Genomic DNA, 16,699 nt, shown 5'->3' with positions numbered 1-16,699 from the left:
CTCTTTTGCCTCAGAGGCAACCCTCTTCTTTGATTTTCTCTATTTAACTTCTTCTGATCTCATTTTGTTCAACTTCTGGTTCCGCGTGTGGATACGGTTTTGCTTCCAATTCCAGTTTCTTCCCTTTTCCACTTTTACTTTTGGTTCCATTTTTACTTAGCCTTGGTATAAGTTCTCTTCTTTGAAGTAAAAGCATGACTGAAACCAGAAGTGGAACTAGGAGTATATGTGAAACTGGCAATGGAAGTAGACCCAGAAGTGAATGCTAAAGTGGGATCAAAAGTAGAAGTGAAAGCAGAAGAGGATTTGGAACTGGAAGCGGGGGTATAACCAAGAGTATAACCAGAAGTGGAAGTGGATGGAGAATCAGAAGTGAAACAGAATTTCGATCAGGAGTGAAATAGGAACTTTCAAAGAAGATAGCTGCTGCAGAGGCAGAATAATGATAGGAGGGTGGAAGGCAGCTGGTAGGATCCACCTCACTGTGCCAGCGTGTCCTACCCTGGTATGGCTTTGGCTGGAAATGGTTGGCCTGGGATGGGTTGGCTCAGATCAGGGCAGCTTGACACAGCACGGGGCATGTTGGGTTGGGTCAGCCTGGCACGATTAGAATAGCACAGTTGGCACAGATTGGCTTGATACTGTAAGCTGGTTGATCATGAAACGCTCTTAAGTCTCAAATTGGACTGTTTGGAAGCAGGCATTCTTTATTCTTGGCACCAGATGCACAGGGGGATCCTTCCACCTAATTGCACATCCCTGATACAAAAGATCTTTCTTACGCAAAGGTTTTCCTGAGCAGTATGTGCATGTTCAATACCTCCCCCTGGATCATTAACATGGGCTTCTGCCTCCTTGTATGTGTTCAGTCTTTTTGTGGTGGTGGTTCTGGGACCTTACTGTGTTTGCTCATTGAACTCTGTATGGGAACTGTTAGGTCATGGCAGTGATTGAACATCTGTTGTAGAGGTGTGGCTAGGCCTGGGAGCACAGGTGCAAGCAATTAATCCACCTGTGAGACTGGATCCATCCCTCCCTAACCTCACTTAAGTGCTAGCAGCTGAGAAAGAAACACCTCTATTTGGAGATTGCTCCCTTCTGGAAGGTTCCGGTGAGCCCTTGCCTTTGAGATGGGATAATTCCTTATCACAAATAGGCTATTCTGAGGAAAAATCAGCCCCTGTTCCTCAGGAGTAAAGCTCAGGGAAACCCAGACGTACCCAGTGCCTGTCTGCAGCCTTCCTGCGGCAAGTGGAGCTTACTCCCAGCCCAGGTTTTCCTTCCCTTGCTTTCTTTCCGAGAACGCAGCTAGGTGGTGCTGCTGCAGCACAGTATCTGGGCTGGCATGTATTCATTCTCCGGAGACATCTAATGCTCACCAGCTAAGTTTTCTGCAAATGCTTGCACAAGACAGTATCTCCCCAGGGAATCCTATGCAAGGTAGGGAAGCTCTCCCTCACACTGTGAAAGGTATAATTCCAATCCTTTTTCCTACCTCAGTCCTTTTTTGCTACAGCCTGGCATGTGCTGTTTGACATTTGACCTTTTGTCCTTGACTCTGACATTAGATCTCTGACCTTGATCCGCCATCTTTTGATCTTAGACCTTTGCCTGATTTACTTTTTAAGCTTCTGACACTGACTCAGGTTTTTTGACCTTGGCACCATGACCTTTTTGCATTTTGGCTTTTGACCTTTGACGTGGTGACCTTTGAATTCCATCCCATTACTTTTAAGTCAGTGACCTTATGTTATTTTACTGTGATCCTGGGACCTTTTGACCTTTGGCCTTGACTCCATGAGCTTCCTCCCCTGCTGTGGAAGCAGTATAAGCCAATGAAAATGGAAAGTCAGTAGAGAGTGTGTGGATGAAAGGAAAAGTGATGCAATATGCTGCTTTCCTCTCAGCACAGAATCACAGAATGGTTTGTGTTGGAAGGGACCTTTAAGACCACCTCATTCCAACCCTGCTAAAGGCAGAGACACCTCTAGACCAGGCTGCTCACAGCCCCATCCAGACTGGCCTTTGAACGCTTGCAGGGAGGAGCATCCACAGCCTCTGGGCAGCCTGTGCCAGCATCTCACCACCCTCACAATAAAAAATGTCCTCCTAATATCTAGTCTAAATCCACCCTCTTCCAGTTTATAGCCATTTCCCCTCACCCCGTAGCTATGTGACCTTAGGAAAGTCCCTCCCCACTTTCCTGTAGGCCCTTTCAGGCACTGAAAGGCTGCTCTCAGGTCCCCCCAGAGCCTTCTCTTCTCCAGGCTGAAGAGCCTCAACTCTGTCAACCTGTCCCAGTAGGGGAGGTGCTCCAGCTCTCATGTCTCAGAACAGATGTTAAGCAGGAGCTTCCTGGCTCATTTTCCCCAGAACCTCTTCACTAGTTTCATTTTTTTAAGTCGTATTTATTTTAGATGGTCTGGAAAATGCATGTACACGTGAGGGTCAGCGTGTGAAGGACTTCAGTGGGAGACCAATGGGAGACCTGTGTGACGCAGGCTGTAGGGCAGCAGATGGGGTCACCCGGGCTTCACATCCTGCGGCTTTGCATACTATCAAGGCTGCTGTATCTCCAGGACACACGGCACAGCTCTCCTCTTCCCGCCGTGGTTGCGGGGCGCGCGGCGCTGCACGGCTGCAGCCCGCGAGGTGGCGCCGCAGCACCGCCGCTGCTCCCGCGGCGTCACGCGAAGCTCCCGCTGGGCTGGCAGCCTCCGTCCTCCTCCACAGGGCTCTGATTCTCCCTCGCAAACTCTCTCCAAAGCGTACTGTGACTGCAATATCATTTCTGGGATAGTTTTTTTTCTCCTCTCATGGCTTTATTAGGGTTCATGTGTATGTTTGAACAGCTTGACTGTAAGGTTTATGAGATTAGCACATACACAACCTGTGCTAATCCTATTTTGCCCCCAGGTGAGCTCCAGCTGTGGAGATCAATTCCAGGTGATGACTGTCACCGTGAGCATGTCTGGATTGGTGCTGGTGGGGTCCAGCAGCCCGAGAAGGTTCCTGTGTTTGGGAGGGGGCTGGTTTCCATGTCCTGACTGGTGTATGCAATGTGCCTGGTGTGGAGCAGCTGTGGAGTAAAGGGAAGGGTCACTGCTGCTCTTGGATAGTGGCATCCAGAAAGGGACTGCTCAGTCAAAATACTCAGTTGCATTTTGGTGGGCTGTCAGCCCTGTGGGACCTCGTCCAAGCAGAACTCCCCAGCTGAGCCTGCAGGTAGCTGACACACCCGGCAGGAACCCCATGCAACCCCACCATGATAACTTCATACCCTCCCCAGAGCCCACCTGCCCAGTGGCACTGGCTCACATATGGGAATGTGACCAGAGTCGTTTCAAAGTGCAAAGGTTGCAGAAAAGACCGAGGTGAGACAGCACCCCGCCAGCTACAGGGCGGGCTTTGCTCTCACTGTCTCAGCAGCGCAGGGATGGCCACACTGAAGTGAGGACTCCAGTCAGGCTTCTGCTGCCCCATAGGAAGAAATCTCATCTAAATTCAGGCCTGGTAGAGGTTCTCTGGGCTACGTAAAGAGAATGTGTTTCATTCCAGCTGTACAGCAATAGAATATATTTAACTTAAAAAAAAAAAAAAAAAGAGAGAGAGAGAAAGAGAGTGAGAGAGAAAAAATCCACAGTATCAAAACACAGCACATCACAACCAGTTGGCAACATCAGTGGGCACACAAGCCCTCCTCCATGACTGCAGGGGTCAGGTCAGGCACCAGCACAGAAACAGAATGCAGGCTGAATGTCAGGGCACCAGCACCAACTCCATATAGGGAGCAGATGATGCACACAGGCATCAGTTCCCTCCTCACTAGGGCAGAAGCATACCAAGGGAGTGCTGCTGCCCTTTGGGTGAGTGCAGGGAGAGGTCACAATTACAGATGATAGGGACGAAGGATTGGTGGTAGGTGGCATGGGCTCCTGCTGGGCTTGTTGCACTGATTCCAGCTCATCTGGTGCCATGGTCACTTGGAATGGTATGCAGGTAGGCTGGAAATGCTGAGTTCCAGATAAGACAATGAATCCCCAAACTGTCTGAAAGTGAACTGTGTGCACAAACACAGAGAAACCTCAGCTGGGAACCGCAGGGGTGCATTGCCACTGAGCACCTGGGAGAAGCCTCCACTTTGGGCTGGAAGGAACATTAGGTCTGTCTGCATTTATGGCTCTTCTTGGGCCATTCTGAATGCCAGCGTTGACATGTAGAAGGTGTCATTCAGAAGGAATAGCTCAAAAAAAGAAGTGTGTTTGTGAGACAAAGCCCTGTGCAGTGCCCCCACGGTACTGTGCAGTGGTATGGCGAGAGGAGACTCTGTTGGCTGAGCATGCGCATGGATCATCCCAAAAAGGAGAGAATGCAACACCAGGATGGAACAAAGCTGCCCCTGAAGAGTATCGGCCCTGTGAGTCTTCACGTGTGGTCTTCCTGGAGGCGGAGCTCTGAGTAAAACATCCCGCAGCACAGAGGCTGTGCCAAGGAGCAGTGTCCAGCAAAAAGTCTGTAGTGAAATGTGTGGCAGCTGATGCACATGGGGAGGAACATGCAGCTTTCTTGGGATTTGGGCAGGACAGCGAGCATTTTCCACAGCCCCTTTTCTGTGATAAGTACAGAACCGACAACACCAACAAATTCATCAACATTTCCATGCTCTCCCCATTGCAGTGCTTCAGCTGTGAAGCTATACGATGACTCACTACAAATCCAGAAAAGTGTTTGGTTTGGTCTCTACCTGACGGTGCTTCCCAACAAGCAGTGAAGCAGCATGTGAGCCTGGCTGAAACTGTTTCATTGCAGCCCTTTCTGAAAAAAAGCCTGGTTTTCACAATGAGGAAAGAGCAGCAGAAAATAGTTTGTTGATGGCTGATGGTGGCGAAGCAGTTGCAGTCTTCGTCAGTTACTATTGCTCTTTAGCTTGCACCTAAAACATTTATTCTCACAAAGCGAAGGATGATATGGAGCCAGCTCAGTGCCACACGCCTAAGTCCAAGTTGGCAGCTGGATTGTGTGCAGGAATCAGCAAGAAGCACGGCCACAGCCTTCTGGTGTTTGCTGCACTATAACTGTGAAGGGAGGCAGAGGGGAATATTCTGGTGGAAGCATCAGCTGATGTGTCCAATGAGCAGGGGGTCAGGGCTTTGCTCCTGCAGGCACGAGTGAGACCTCCAGGATGCTGTGTGCTCCTGCAGCAGGGGGGGAATGAAGGTGCTGGGTGATTCCTCTGGCCCTAAAAAAATGATAATGAAAAGCACTGCTTAGGAGAGAGAGCTTCAGAGTAGCATTTATACCTGTGCTTTTGTTGTATTGCTTTTCTCTCCAGTGTGTGAGCTGTGGTTCTCACCCCTCTGCAGGTGGGGATTTTACAGCTCTATCCCATAAATGCCTTCTCTCCTTTGATAAGACCTGCTCATCTCTGTGCAGAAGGGAACTGCAGTCCAGGGGCCATGCCCCAGGGAGATGTGAACTCAGGCTTCAGCACTGTCTGAGCCCTATTGCTGTTCCAGGTGGGCTGCCGTGAGTGGAGTGAAGGAAGGACAGAAGCCTTGGGACACACAGCATATCAGTGGCAGAGCTCAAGCTATCCTGACTCCAGCCCTTAGCTTGTTCCTCCCATACCACACAACTGCTCCTGGACTCCTGCAGCGGTCCCAAAAAGAGCAGTTTTTACTGCAGCAGAGGAGTGGGCACTGAATATTCATATCCTTCTGCAAATGAATTCATCCTTGCGGGCACTGAAACACATTGTTCCTCGATGATACTTGGCTGCTTTCTTGCTGCCCCTGTCTCAAACCTTGGGAAGGGCTTTTGGACCCTAAGGGTTTATCTGGCTGCTTTATAATACCAGGGTAATCCTGAGGAACTTATCTCTTGGCTGTAGAGGTCTGCTGCTCTCAGGTCGCTTCTTTCCTAGCACAACTCGCAGCTCATTCATTTGGCATGGATTTCCCAAGCACTGCTGCTGTGCGCAGCATCGAGGTGGGACAGCTGTGCTGCCTTTCCTCCCAAGCACACCCAGCCCCAGATTAACGAGCAGCAGCAGTTGACACCTGTCTTCCCAAGAGCCACTTCACTGCTGCCTGCAGGTGGAGAGGCTTACTGTGAATAGCTGAACCTGTGGAATATCAGTTTACATTTCACCTGAGGACTCTTTCATAAATCCATTTTGTCCTTGTTTGTACCTTATCCTCTTGCTAGTCACATGCCTGAAGAGCCACAAGCACCACAGGATGTGTGATCCCCACGCCCCAGGCACTTACCCTGGGTAGCAGAGCAGAGCCGCAGTGTCAGTCGGTACCGTGGGTTACACTGCAGGGATCCATTTTCAAAGCAAAGAGACACTGCCAGCACATCCCTTCCAGGGGCAGGGGAGGAAAAGCCTTTACAGGAAGAGCTTTTGGTAGCTTGGGGTGCCCTGTCTGCTGCTAGCAGGAGCCTCCTGGGGCCGATGGGGGCAGGTGCTTGCATGGTGCCAATGGACTGAAGGAGGGAACAGCCCAATTCAGTTCAGCAGTACAACACAATTTACAGAGTACACATTTCTCAAGACGTTTGCAATGATATAGCTTTGCCAAGCGTCATAAATACACAGCAGAGGAGGCTGGGCTGAGCCATTTGTTGCCACGAAGCAGTCAAGAATGGCTTCTTGGAGGGGAAAGATTGTACAACTTGTTTGCTTTTACAGACTGTACATGTACCTATTAATAGCTCCTTGGCATTTGATGTTCACAGCTGGTTTTCTTTAACAGCAAGCGAAACAGGAGGCAGAATAGCTCTGGCCACTTCCTGCTGGGACAGCAGAGAGTGCAGCATCTCCCACCCCCTTGGTGCCACTGCCTGACTGGGTGCCACCTTGCCCAGGGGCTCCCCTCCTCTTGGCACCCTCCTCTTCCTCCTCCTTGGCCACCCATCGCTGGCTTGCTGGGGCCAGTCCCAAGGTGCGATGCGCTCGCCCCATCTCTGCTGCTCAGTCAGTGCAAGTCTCCCTCGGGTGCTCGGTACCTCCGCTCCGCTGGACAGGCAGGTGGACCGGGGGCAGGCACAAAACAAAAGGAAGAAGAGAGACAAAGGATAATGAGAAGGTCCGTGGCCCACAGCTGCCCAAGGAAATCGCTCGCCGTGTTTCTCTGAACATACTTGTCCCAGCCACTACAGCTGCTGTGGGATTCCCTGCTCCTTGGAGCCTGTGAGGAGGGGGGGAAGGGAACATGGTTAGTGCCAGTCCCTAAGGAGGACCCTCAGTGTGGGCCCGCAGCCAGCTGTACCAGGAGCCTGGGGTACCCCTGTGATGAGACCAGGGGCTGCCACCTCTCTGCTGCCCCTTTCCACCGTGGGCACAGCTGCCTGAGCATACAGCCCTGCAGATGCTGGCAGCAGGCACAGTGCCTGGCTTTGCTTCTGTGAGGGGTTCCAGAGTGCTGTGAGTACCTGTGGCTACAGAGTAAGTAACCTCAGTCCTTCACAGGCTCTTGCTGCCCCATTACCCATTTGCTTTGCTTTGGGCCAGCAGAATGAGGTGCTTTGGTCAGGGCACATCAGCAGCGGGGAAAATTGAGCTTTTCAGTAGCAAATCCAGTGCACGTCAGCACCAAGGCGTGCACAAATCACATCTGTAAGGGCTTGAGTGTCCTGTCCTATTCACCATGGCTCCTTGGGGCCAGGGCCCCACTGCTTGCTGTTTGTGCAGCCTTGCCTTTAATAAGATATGATAGAACTCCCTTCAGGCTTGCTTCTTGGTTTGCAACTGGATGGAAGCCAATTGCAATGGCAGAGCTTTTATCTGTCTTTACATGACCAGAGTAAGCCAAATGAGCTCTTCTATGCTAAATTTAGTTGTTAAAATACTTATCTGTCTTATGAAATAGTTTATATATGGGGAAGCAGCTACCACACTTGTGATGTAACAATTGGTATTTTGTGCAAAGTAGTGATGTGTGAGTGTGCCTGTGCAGCAATACAGTTGAGGCTGAATTTGGTAAAGCAGACAGCTCCAAGATCAGCATCTGGGCCCCAAATCAACAACTTGACCTCATTTACTTGAAATTGCACTTCTGTAAATCATTACCAACTTGTGTTTAGAGGCAAGAGGCAACAAATCCGCATACAGGCTGTCTTAGTCACAGTCCCAGCAACCTCCCTCAGACTGTGTCCCTGCTCAGGGTTCTCTGAAACCAGAGCAGTGTGCTCCAGGGATGTCCTCAGGGCACCAAAAAACATTTTGACCCGGGTTTGTCTTACAGCCGTAGCAATACACTGACACCTTCCATCCAACACCTTGGTTGGCTGGTTCTCCATGAGAGCTCAGGCATCCTCTGCTGTGGGGGCACTGGGATTTGCGAGCACCTGGCTCTCAGGATGGAGCTGCCAGCTGCAAGCCAGAGGCAGTGTCCTTCCTGTGCTCCCACACCCACTGGCACAGCCACAGGACTGACAGAGACAGTCAGACAGGCAGACAGACACACAGACACAGCTGGATGTCAGCTGGGAGTGGGCAGCATCTGCCCCAGCCAGGCCTGAACTCCTTCTCCAAGACAGGCGCCGCTGCTGCCCTGGGGTTCAAGGCTGAAGAGGAGGAACAGAAACAAACTTACCTTGTGAAACTTTGATGGTGAACAAAAGGAGGCAAAGGAACATGGAAGAAAGAGAGAGGGAGAAATGTAACTGTAGACAATATATCCAAAACACATGAAGAACCAGAAAAGAATGGATAAATCAGGGCTGCGGAGTGAACAGAGAATGTCTGCTCTACAACTGAACATTCAGACCAGGGCAAAACCTCTTCAAGGCACTATTTATCGGAGATCTTTGAGTTTGAACTGACTGTTTTTGTTTTGGGTTCTTGTTAGGAGAGCATAGGGGAATCCTCCTCTGTTTTTGAGGTTCCTGTCCCTAAGCTGAACTCCTCCAAGGCCAAGAGGTGACATTGCTTCTCCACAGTGGCACTGCCATTGCATGGGCTGGATAGAAAAGGAACAGTCTAAAAGATGGCATGTGCCATGCACTGTTTATAGTCCTACAGCCAGGAAAACTACACCTGATGGATTATCTCCAGGCTGGCTGCTAAGTTTGCTCATACCCACAGGCAACAAATCTGAGTGCTGTCTATCTTGGCTTGGCTGGGTACTGCTGGGTGCTGCTGGCTAGGGCTGGACCTAGTATTTATTCATCAACTACAGCAAGAATATACCCTACCATTGCAGCATCTGGTAGAAGAGCCCAACAAATATTATTTCACCTACCTACCTTGGGCACAGTCTGAGGTACAGCTCTATTTAGATTAAAAAAAAAAAAAAAATGGATCTAAGTAAGCAATTTGCCCTCAGAATTTGCTCCATTTCATAGGGGGCCACCAATCATCTGAGGATGCTCTGCTCTTCTGAGTCTCTCAAACACTTTCCATTCTTTCTTTACTGGAGCAACTGCAGAACCCACCCTGCCCACCTGGGATGGTCCCTGTATGGAGAAGATGAGCCTTGGTGACAGCCAAAGTCACTGGATGCCAAACGTACAGTGCAGTGACCAAGCAATCATCTGGTCCTTATGGCAAGATCTAAACAACACAATTAGCAAAGGAATGATGAGTGGGCAGTATGAGCACAGGTAATTTCTTGCTACTGGATATCAGTGAGTCTTTGAGAGGCCAAGGGTTGCTGCAGCAGGAGTCTCCATCACCTGAGTCCGCAGGTGCTAGTGCCTTCACTCAGCCATGGGCACAGCCACACACACCTAACTGAGAGGGCAGAAGTGGAGTGAGGTCTTCCTTCAAAGGCTGTGCCTTCCTTCTGGGCTGTGTTCATCAGAGGTGCAAAAATGCCTGGACAAATACTCCCTGACCTCTGTCTCCTGAGCCAGAAAGGACTCTGGGAGAGCACAGTGCTGCAGTTGCCCATGAGATATCTGTGAGTTACTGCAGGGAGGTGAATCCACCTTTTTATTTTTTTGCAAAAGAATTAGGGGCTTCTTTTCCATCTCCCTTTACTTTCAGATAGCAGGTAAAACAAAGAGCTCTCCCCAAAGCCATGTGTCTGGTAATGTTTTTCACACCATTTCTTCAGTTTGTCAGGGTCCCACCTGAATCCTGACCCTGCTGCTTGCCCACACCATCATCCAGTCCTGAATGAAAATACTGAGCAGAACCAGTTTCAGGAGGGGCCTTACAAAACATCTCTCATTGTAGCTTCAATTTCAGAATGAATTAAAGAAAAACGTATTCAGAGAACTGCTGTCAAATCTTTCTCACAGACCACGTCTCTTGGCCTGCTTGGAAAAGTGCTGTGTGGCACAACGTCCATGCCTGAAAGTCAAGATGTATCTCTGATCTCAATTCACAAAATGAATTCCTCTGCCACAGAAGGGAATGAGGCCAGTTTGACACAGCTTGTTCTTGACAAAACCAAGCTGACTCTCACTTTATTTCTTTTTATTTCCTAAATGCATGCAAGTCATCCATTTGATTACTTGTTCCAGGAACTGAAGTGCACCTGACTGACTTATAATTCCTCTCATTTTCCCCCTCATTAAAGACAGACAGCATGACATTATCCTCAAGGCTTTCCTCTTGGACAAGGCTCCAGCAGGACTCTTCTCTCAGTGGCTGAGAATGAGGGAGCCTTAGGAGGGGGAGAACTGCAACCAGCCTCCTTGGCTGCTGCCCAGCACTCTGCCAACCAACAACACAAGCATGCTTTGCAGCACAGGCTCTGCCTGGAGCCTGTCAAAAAGGAACTGATCCCCCACTGCATGGAAATCCGGAGCAAAAGCCCTCCAGCACATTTGTCTGGGATATCACATGCTTAGATTGTCCTTTAGCCCACCAAAAATCCCATCATGGGGATGCACAGACTCAGCCACTTAATGGTGAGGAAAAGAAGAGGTGGGCATTGCTTCAGTATCTTTTAACTCCTCCCCAGCCAAATGCAGACTCAAGTTTCAACAGCTTCCACTTTATCCCAGCGCAGAACAAATCACAAACAACTTTTTCTCCTTTTAAGCAAACCAAACCCAACCAAAGCAAACTATTTAGCATAGCAGTATTTTTAGATGAAATGTCTTATTTCTTGCACTTGAAATCTTATTTCATTTTTTAATGACTCTGTTTTGGTGGGGTTTGGTTTTGCTTTGTTTTGTTTCAACATGAAAACAATGACAAAAAACAAACAAAAACCAAACCCAAAGCATTTTACTTCACTTCACTATGCTGTTTGATACAAGTGAGCACAACTGATCACTTCCGTTTTCTGCTTTGACTGAAAAAACTACATTTTCCTTTATCCTCCATTAATCAAGTATCCTTTACTTATCCATGATTTCCTCTGTGTTGTAAAGAACTTAAAACCTAACTGAGGCAGCGAGAAACTGCTGAGGGCTGCAACTTGTTGGGTTATATAGAGCTGGTTGTCATAAAGCACGTAGGTTCCACTTGCTCTTCTCTTCTAGCAGAGGGAACCAGATAAAGCTGTAATCCCTGGCAATCAACCTGGAAAATCAGGTGGAGCCTCCTCACAGTCAGCTCTCTGCTCACCTTACCTGTGTCTGTGCCATACACAAGCAGGACTGTGGAGAAAGGTAAGCCACAGTTTTAGCTGCAGCTCTTTGAACAGGTGCTTGCCACTGCAAAACTGGTTCTGCCGGCAGTGCCTGACATGCTGAAGATGTGCAGCAGAGCAGTAGCACTGGTATGGTGTGTGTAGGTACAAACACTTAATGACCTGATTACAAACAAATTGGGCGGGTTCCTAGAGCCATTCCACTGAGAAGGACTCGTTCATATTTTATCCTCAGCAGTATCTCAGGCTACCCCTGACACACGGGTGCGTCTGAGATGAAACCTGGCAGCAGGTTTGCTTGGGAAAGTAAAGTGTAGTGCTGCCTGTGCCCTGAGGAAAGCCTTTTGTTTCACTGGCATTCAAGTTTTTAACAACCAACTTTTGCTCTGTGTGAGGATCACTCTGAACTCAGCCTGCAAACTGAGGCTGGCTCAGAAATCACCAGATGGTTTGGTAAGTGGCTTTAAGCCATGGGTTTGGTAGCTGAAGATGTGCCTGGTCTCCTGTCGTCCTTTCAGTTTCACTCATTTCATTGTTCTGCAGATCCTGGAAGTTTCCTGAGATCCCCCTTCCTGCTCCAGCAGAGGTCAGCAGAGATGACCACGTGAAGCCCTTTCAAACAAAACGACAAAAGCTGATGCTAAGATATTCTCCTTCAGAAGCAGCTACTTTTATTCGCCGCTGTGTGATTGGAAATGATGCTCCATTTCACACCAGTCAAAGTCTTTAGCAGGTAAAGTGACAGAGTTTGGGTTCTAGAATGGTAATATGTGGTTAATCAGCTGCATGACCTAACTTCAATGAAAGACTCTTCTCCCCCCAGAATAATTTGTCATATCATCAAAGGGAGAAGGAGAGTTCCTTCCAGGAATAGCTCAGCAGTCCAGTTCAGCCTGAGAACTTAATGAAACATTAAAAAAAAATTATCACTGGATAAATGAATCTAGGGGAGATGGAATGTCCTAGAGCATCTCCAGGGCTTTTCTGACAGACTGACACTGTGGGAGAGGTGCAGCTGCGGCCATGAAGGAAAAAGGTCTTTCCTGTTCAAAACCATACACCAATGCAACCAGGGAGGAAGGGCTCCAGTCAACAGAGCTTGCTGTGCTGAGGTCCTCACCCCTTCTTGTACTTTTAATGTTTTAGACAAGAACAGAAGGTTCTAAACTTCATGGTGAGATGCAAGCATCTCATCCGGACAAGAAACAGGGCAGCCTGGGTATGAATGTCCCTAACAACTCCCACAAGTTTCTCACCAGCTTGCAGAGCCCTTTCTGTGGCTCCTGCACCCTACAGAGCTGTGTGGAGACTGCAGGGGCATTAGTTGTGTCCTAGCAACATAAGGAAGATGGAATGGATATTGCACTGTACTTACTTGCAAGAATGACCATGTCCATTCCCCAGAATATACTCATAATCCATCCGACCATCACAATTGCTGTCAGGATCTGGATCAATGCAGCAGCAATGTTCAGCCAGAAAACACAGCATATGTGCCTGTCAGGGAGGTCAGTCCGGGCTCCACACAGCACAGTGAAAGCTGATACAAATGTTCCTATGGAGAAAGTAGAAAAAAAACATAGTGAAGCCACAGATTCATGCCAGATTTCTTCCTCTAAACCTCACTTTTCAGAGTGTCTTGCTCCTATTGCTGTAGTGGATCTGCAAACACTGTACAAGAGGACAAACGGAGGCACATATTTTCTCTACAGAAGCTTTAAAAGGGAAATTTCTACCCAGACTTACAGCACTACTGGCTGTACAAAGCAGTACATCTCTGACATGTCCATGAAAATTCAGTCTGAGGTATTCTCCTGAATACTTCTCCAGAAGGAGCATATCCAAAGAATGGTGCTGCTGAGGCACTGCAGCTCAGCATAACGCTCCCCTGGGTCACAAACTGATACCTGGAAGTCTTTTAACAGAGTAGAAAAAGCTAAACTGATGTTCAGCACTGAGTGCTGCAGACCCACCAGAGCCAAACTTCCAAAACTTCCACACACCCTCAAGGTTTCCTAAAACAATTCAAATGAATAATAATGCATGTATGAAAGTAAAAGCTGGGTGGGAGGAGAACACATCAGAAATTACAAAGATTTTCCCTGCATTTAGCCCATTGGATGAGCCTGAACATTTATTTGCAGCTGATGTTCTGTTTCCATGGATAGCTAAGAGTACAGTTTGGGGGAGGACTCATAGTACCCACAGCCAACCTGCAGCAATGCACAGCATCTGCAAAGAACAGAAGAAACTGCTACTGACACCTGTTGTGTATGAGCTGCTAGTCAGGAGATTGCATTATCTGATCTAAGTATGCACTTCAACACTTCTTATCATTATACATTGTCTTTCTATTTTTTTACGTCTAAATACATCATTGCCAAGGTAGGTACAAAGGTGTGTGGTTTGTGCTGGATCACCCAGATCTCTGAACGTTTCCTTGGTGAATATTTGGAATTACATACCTTGCAGAACAACGTCCAGTGGTTTTTAAGAACTTGCCCTTTTCTGTTTGCGAGAGCAGGAGCATGTGAATGATCTTTGAGATGCAAATGAGTAAGCTCATCTTTGATGTACACCGATGCCTTACTGAACTTTTTGAAGGATGGGATCACTTGGCTTGGATGCAGATGGGAGGAAACGCTCAGCTGCATCACTCCTGCAGACTGCAGCAGCCAGACAGAGCAGGAGGTTCTGCTTAGGAGCAAAACAATGCTGTCCTGCCCTGCCAGGATGGTAGGACAGATGCTCTCTGCTGCTGCTGTCATCTCAGCGGGTCACAAGGAGAACAGGCAGTTAGCGTGGTAGGAAGGCTGCCCACAGCCTATTTTTAATCTCACCATCTTCTGCAGCCTTCAGCTCCAGCATACTCCTAACACCCCACCAGCTCCCCAAACCCACGTGCCTTCTTGCCACTGGTCTCATCCTCCCAGCCGCTCAGTGCTGCAGCCGGCAGCAGTAGGAGGTGCAGTAGGAGGCAGCCCTGCAACCCAGCACTGCTGAGCTGGGAAGAAGAAAAGGGGGAATGGCTTTAATCCCAAAGGATGTTACATCAGCCTCCCTGCTACCTGCTGACAGAGAGGTCTGTTGTTTGCTCGCTGGCTTTGGCAACTTCCATGTGGGATCTGAGTGACGTGGCTTAGTGGACATGGTGGACTAAGTTAATTTAGTGCTCTTTCCAACCTTAATGATTCTATGATCGTGATTATCCCAGATCTCTGTCCTGCTTTAGCCACCGTATTTTCTCTGATAGCTTCTTTAAACTAGGAGGACAGGAATATTCCCCAGCGCATCCGAAACAGTTCTCTGCAGAGCTACAATGTAGCACAATCTGGGATTAAATAGGGCAGGATTGAGGCAGAGTCAGGAACTGGACGTTCGTGTTTTCCCATCAGGATGCTAAATCTTGCCAAATGGCAATGCATTTCTGTTCTTAAAATGAAAATGAAAATCCCTCTCACCTTAACTTTGCTCTTCTAAGATGTGTTACAAAAAAAGGTTGTAAATGAGCAATAACTCTTAAGAAACAGCTTCAATTCCTTCCAGTGAAGCTTTTAATATTTTTACATCATTAGAGTGAGATGCTGAATTAGCTGATGAGTCCCTTACATACAGCAGTGACTAAGCTAATAATATCCAATCCCATTCCAAAGGGAAGAAAGCAAAAAAGGCAGATAGATGTCCATGTCTGGAGGGAGAACTGATACAGAAACTGGGATTTTCTCAGGAACCTTGCCCTCCGGGTTCCCATTCAGACCACCTTCCTGCTCATGGGAGCCAATGCATTTTCTTTACTAGTTATGATTAACTAACATTTGGGAGGTGGTTGGCATTTTTAAATCAAGAATTGAAACTAGCCAGCAGATATAAAAAGGAAGCAGCCTTCTTCTAATCAACATAGTTTCATTCTGAGGAAAAGCATTTTATCTATGTTGCACCAAAGCTGGAGAAAATGCACCTTCCCTAGCCTCAGCTTCACTTCAAAACATGAGGCAGAAGAAAGTCTTAAACATATTTCCCTTCCAGAAACTCTCTTGGCTCCACACTTCCAAATATGGTAGAGTTTCCAACTGGAAGCACATTCTTGAAGAGGAGGAAGAGAAGCTGCATCTGCTGATGCTGTGTAACCACACTAGTTAGGGCACCCTGCCTTCACCTCCCTATCCCAGCTGAGGGATACCCACAGCCAGTAACCTAAAAACTTAGTAAGAAATCTGTAACTGGGATTATGTTGGCCAGTTAAGCAAGTTATCCAAAAAGATCTCAGGCTGTGAATGTAACAAGTGAACACAAACTGCTAAGGCTGCAAGTAAATGAAAACTGAAAGTCTCTACATGAGATAAGTAAGTGATATGAAGCACTTCTCATATCTACCAAACAGAAAATAGCCCAAACCCAGTGCAATCTGGCATTACTCTAAACCATGTGCTTTCTCTATTTAGCTCTGAGTAGGAGCTGACTGCACTAGCAGACGTGGTTTGCTTAGTTCCATGGGTGGGAAACAACAGGATAACTCAGAAACTGGGGTTGTGGGTAGGCTGGAGTTAGGGCCAGGGCTGAACAGAGACACCTAGCACATTTAGAGATTTTTGTTTATTTATTTATTTATTTTTCTGTATCAGGAGAAAATTCACAATGAGGACAGCACACCCTGTGAATATCTGCACCAGCAGGGGAAGACGGAAGACCCATGAATTGCTGGTTTACTGGGTCTTATGCTGAGTAGTAAGTGAATCATGCATTAATACAACCCCTGTGGGGACAGAGGGGGAGGTCATGGAGAAAGGACATCACGTGCCACATAGCAAGTCTGTAAACTTAGCTAAAGGGCATCAAAGCTCATTGCAAGCACTTGGACGAGCCAAACAGCTTGCCTGGAACTAGCAGTCTGTAAGTGCACACAGCTGGGCTGCTGCAGAGATATCAGAGGGAAGTGGGCTTCCATTCTGAAGCAGCTATAGATACCACCAAGAAGAGAAAGATAAATGAGAGTAGCACACACAGCTGCTGCTAGTCAAGCTCCCTACCCCACAGAAGTATGAAGGTTGGAGCTAGGGAGGGGTTGAAGAAATACATTTTCCCTTTCCCTTAAGTTTGGGAGCTATATAAGATCGTCTCTTGTATTACTGTGAGGAAACAGGGTG

At 48.0% G+C, this 16,699-nt stretch overlaps 1 protein-coding gene across 1 annotated transcript in view; it reads right to left on the bottom strand.

Moving 5' to 3' along the window:
- Positions 1–2,712: 2,712 nt before the first annotated feature.
- Positions 2,713–16,699, bottom strand: part of STUM (stum, mechanosensory transduction mediator homolog) — a 40,328-nt gene continuing 26,341 nt past the window's right edge. Inside the window, exons 2-5 of the mRNA XM_042892322.1 lie at positions 12,931–13,110; positions 8,601–8,609; positions 6,270–7,193; positions 2,713–5,239 (exon numbers count right to left, since the gene is read on the bottom strand). Coding sequence (XP_042748256.1) covers positions 7,159–7,193; positions 8,601–8,609; positions 12,931–13,110 — 224 coding nt within the window. The 3' untranslated portion in view covers positions 2,713–5,239; positions 6,270–7,158. The remainder of the gene's footprint in view (positions 5,240–6,269; positions 7,194–8,600; positions 8,610–12,930; positions 13,111–16,699) is intronic.

Source organism: Lagopus leucura, unplaced genomic scaffold (assembly GCF_019238085.1).
Source record: "Lagopus leucura isolate 7727_CA_CO unplaced genomic scaffold, USGS_WTPT01 Super-Scaffold_73, whole genome shotgun sequence".
NCBI classification, from domain to species: Eukaryota; Metazoa; Chordata; class Aves; order Galliformes; family Phasianidae; genus Lagopus; species Lagopus leucura.
This window is presented reverse-complemented; position numbering and strand designations above follow the sequence as displayed.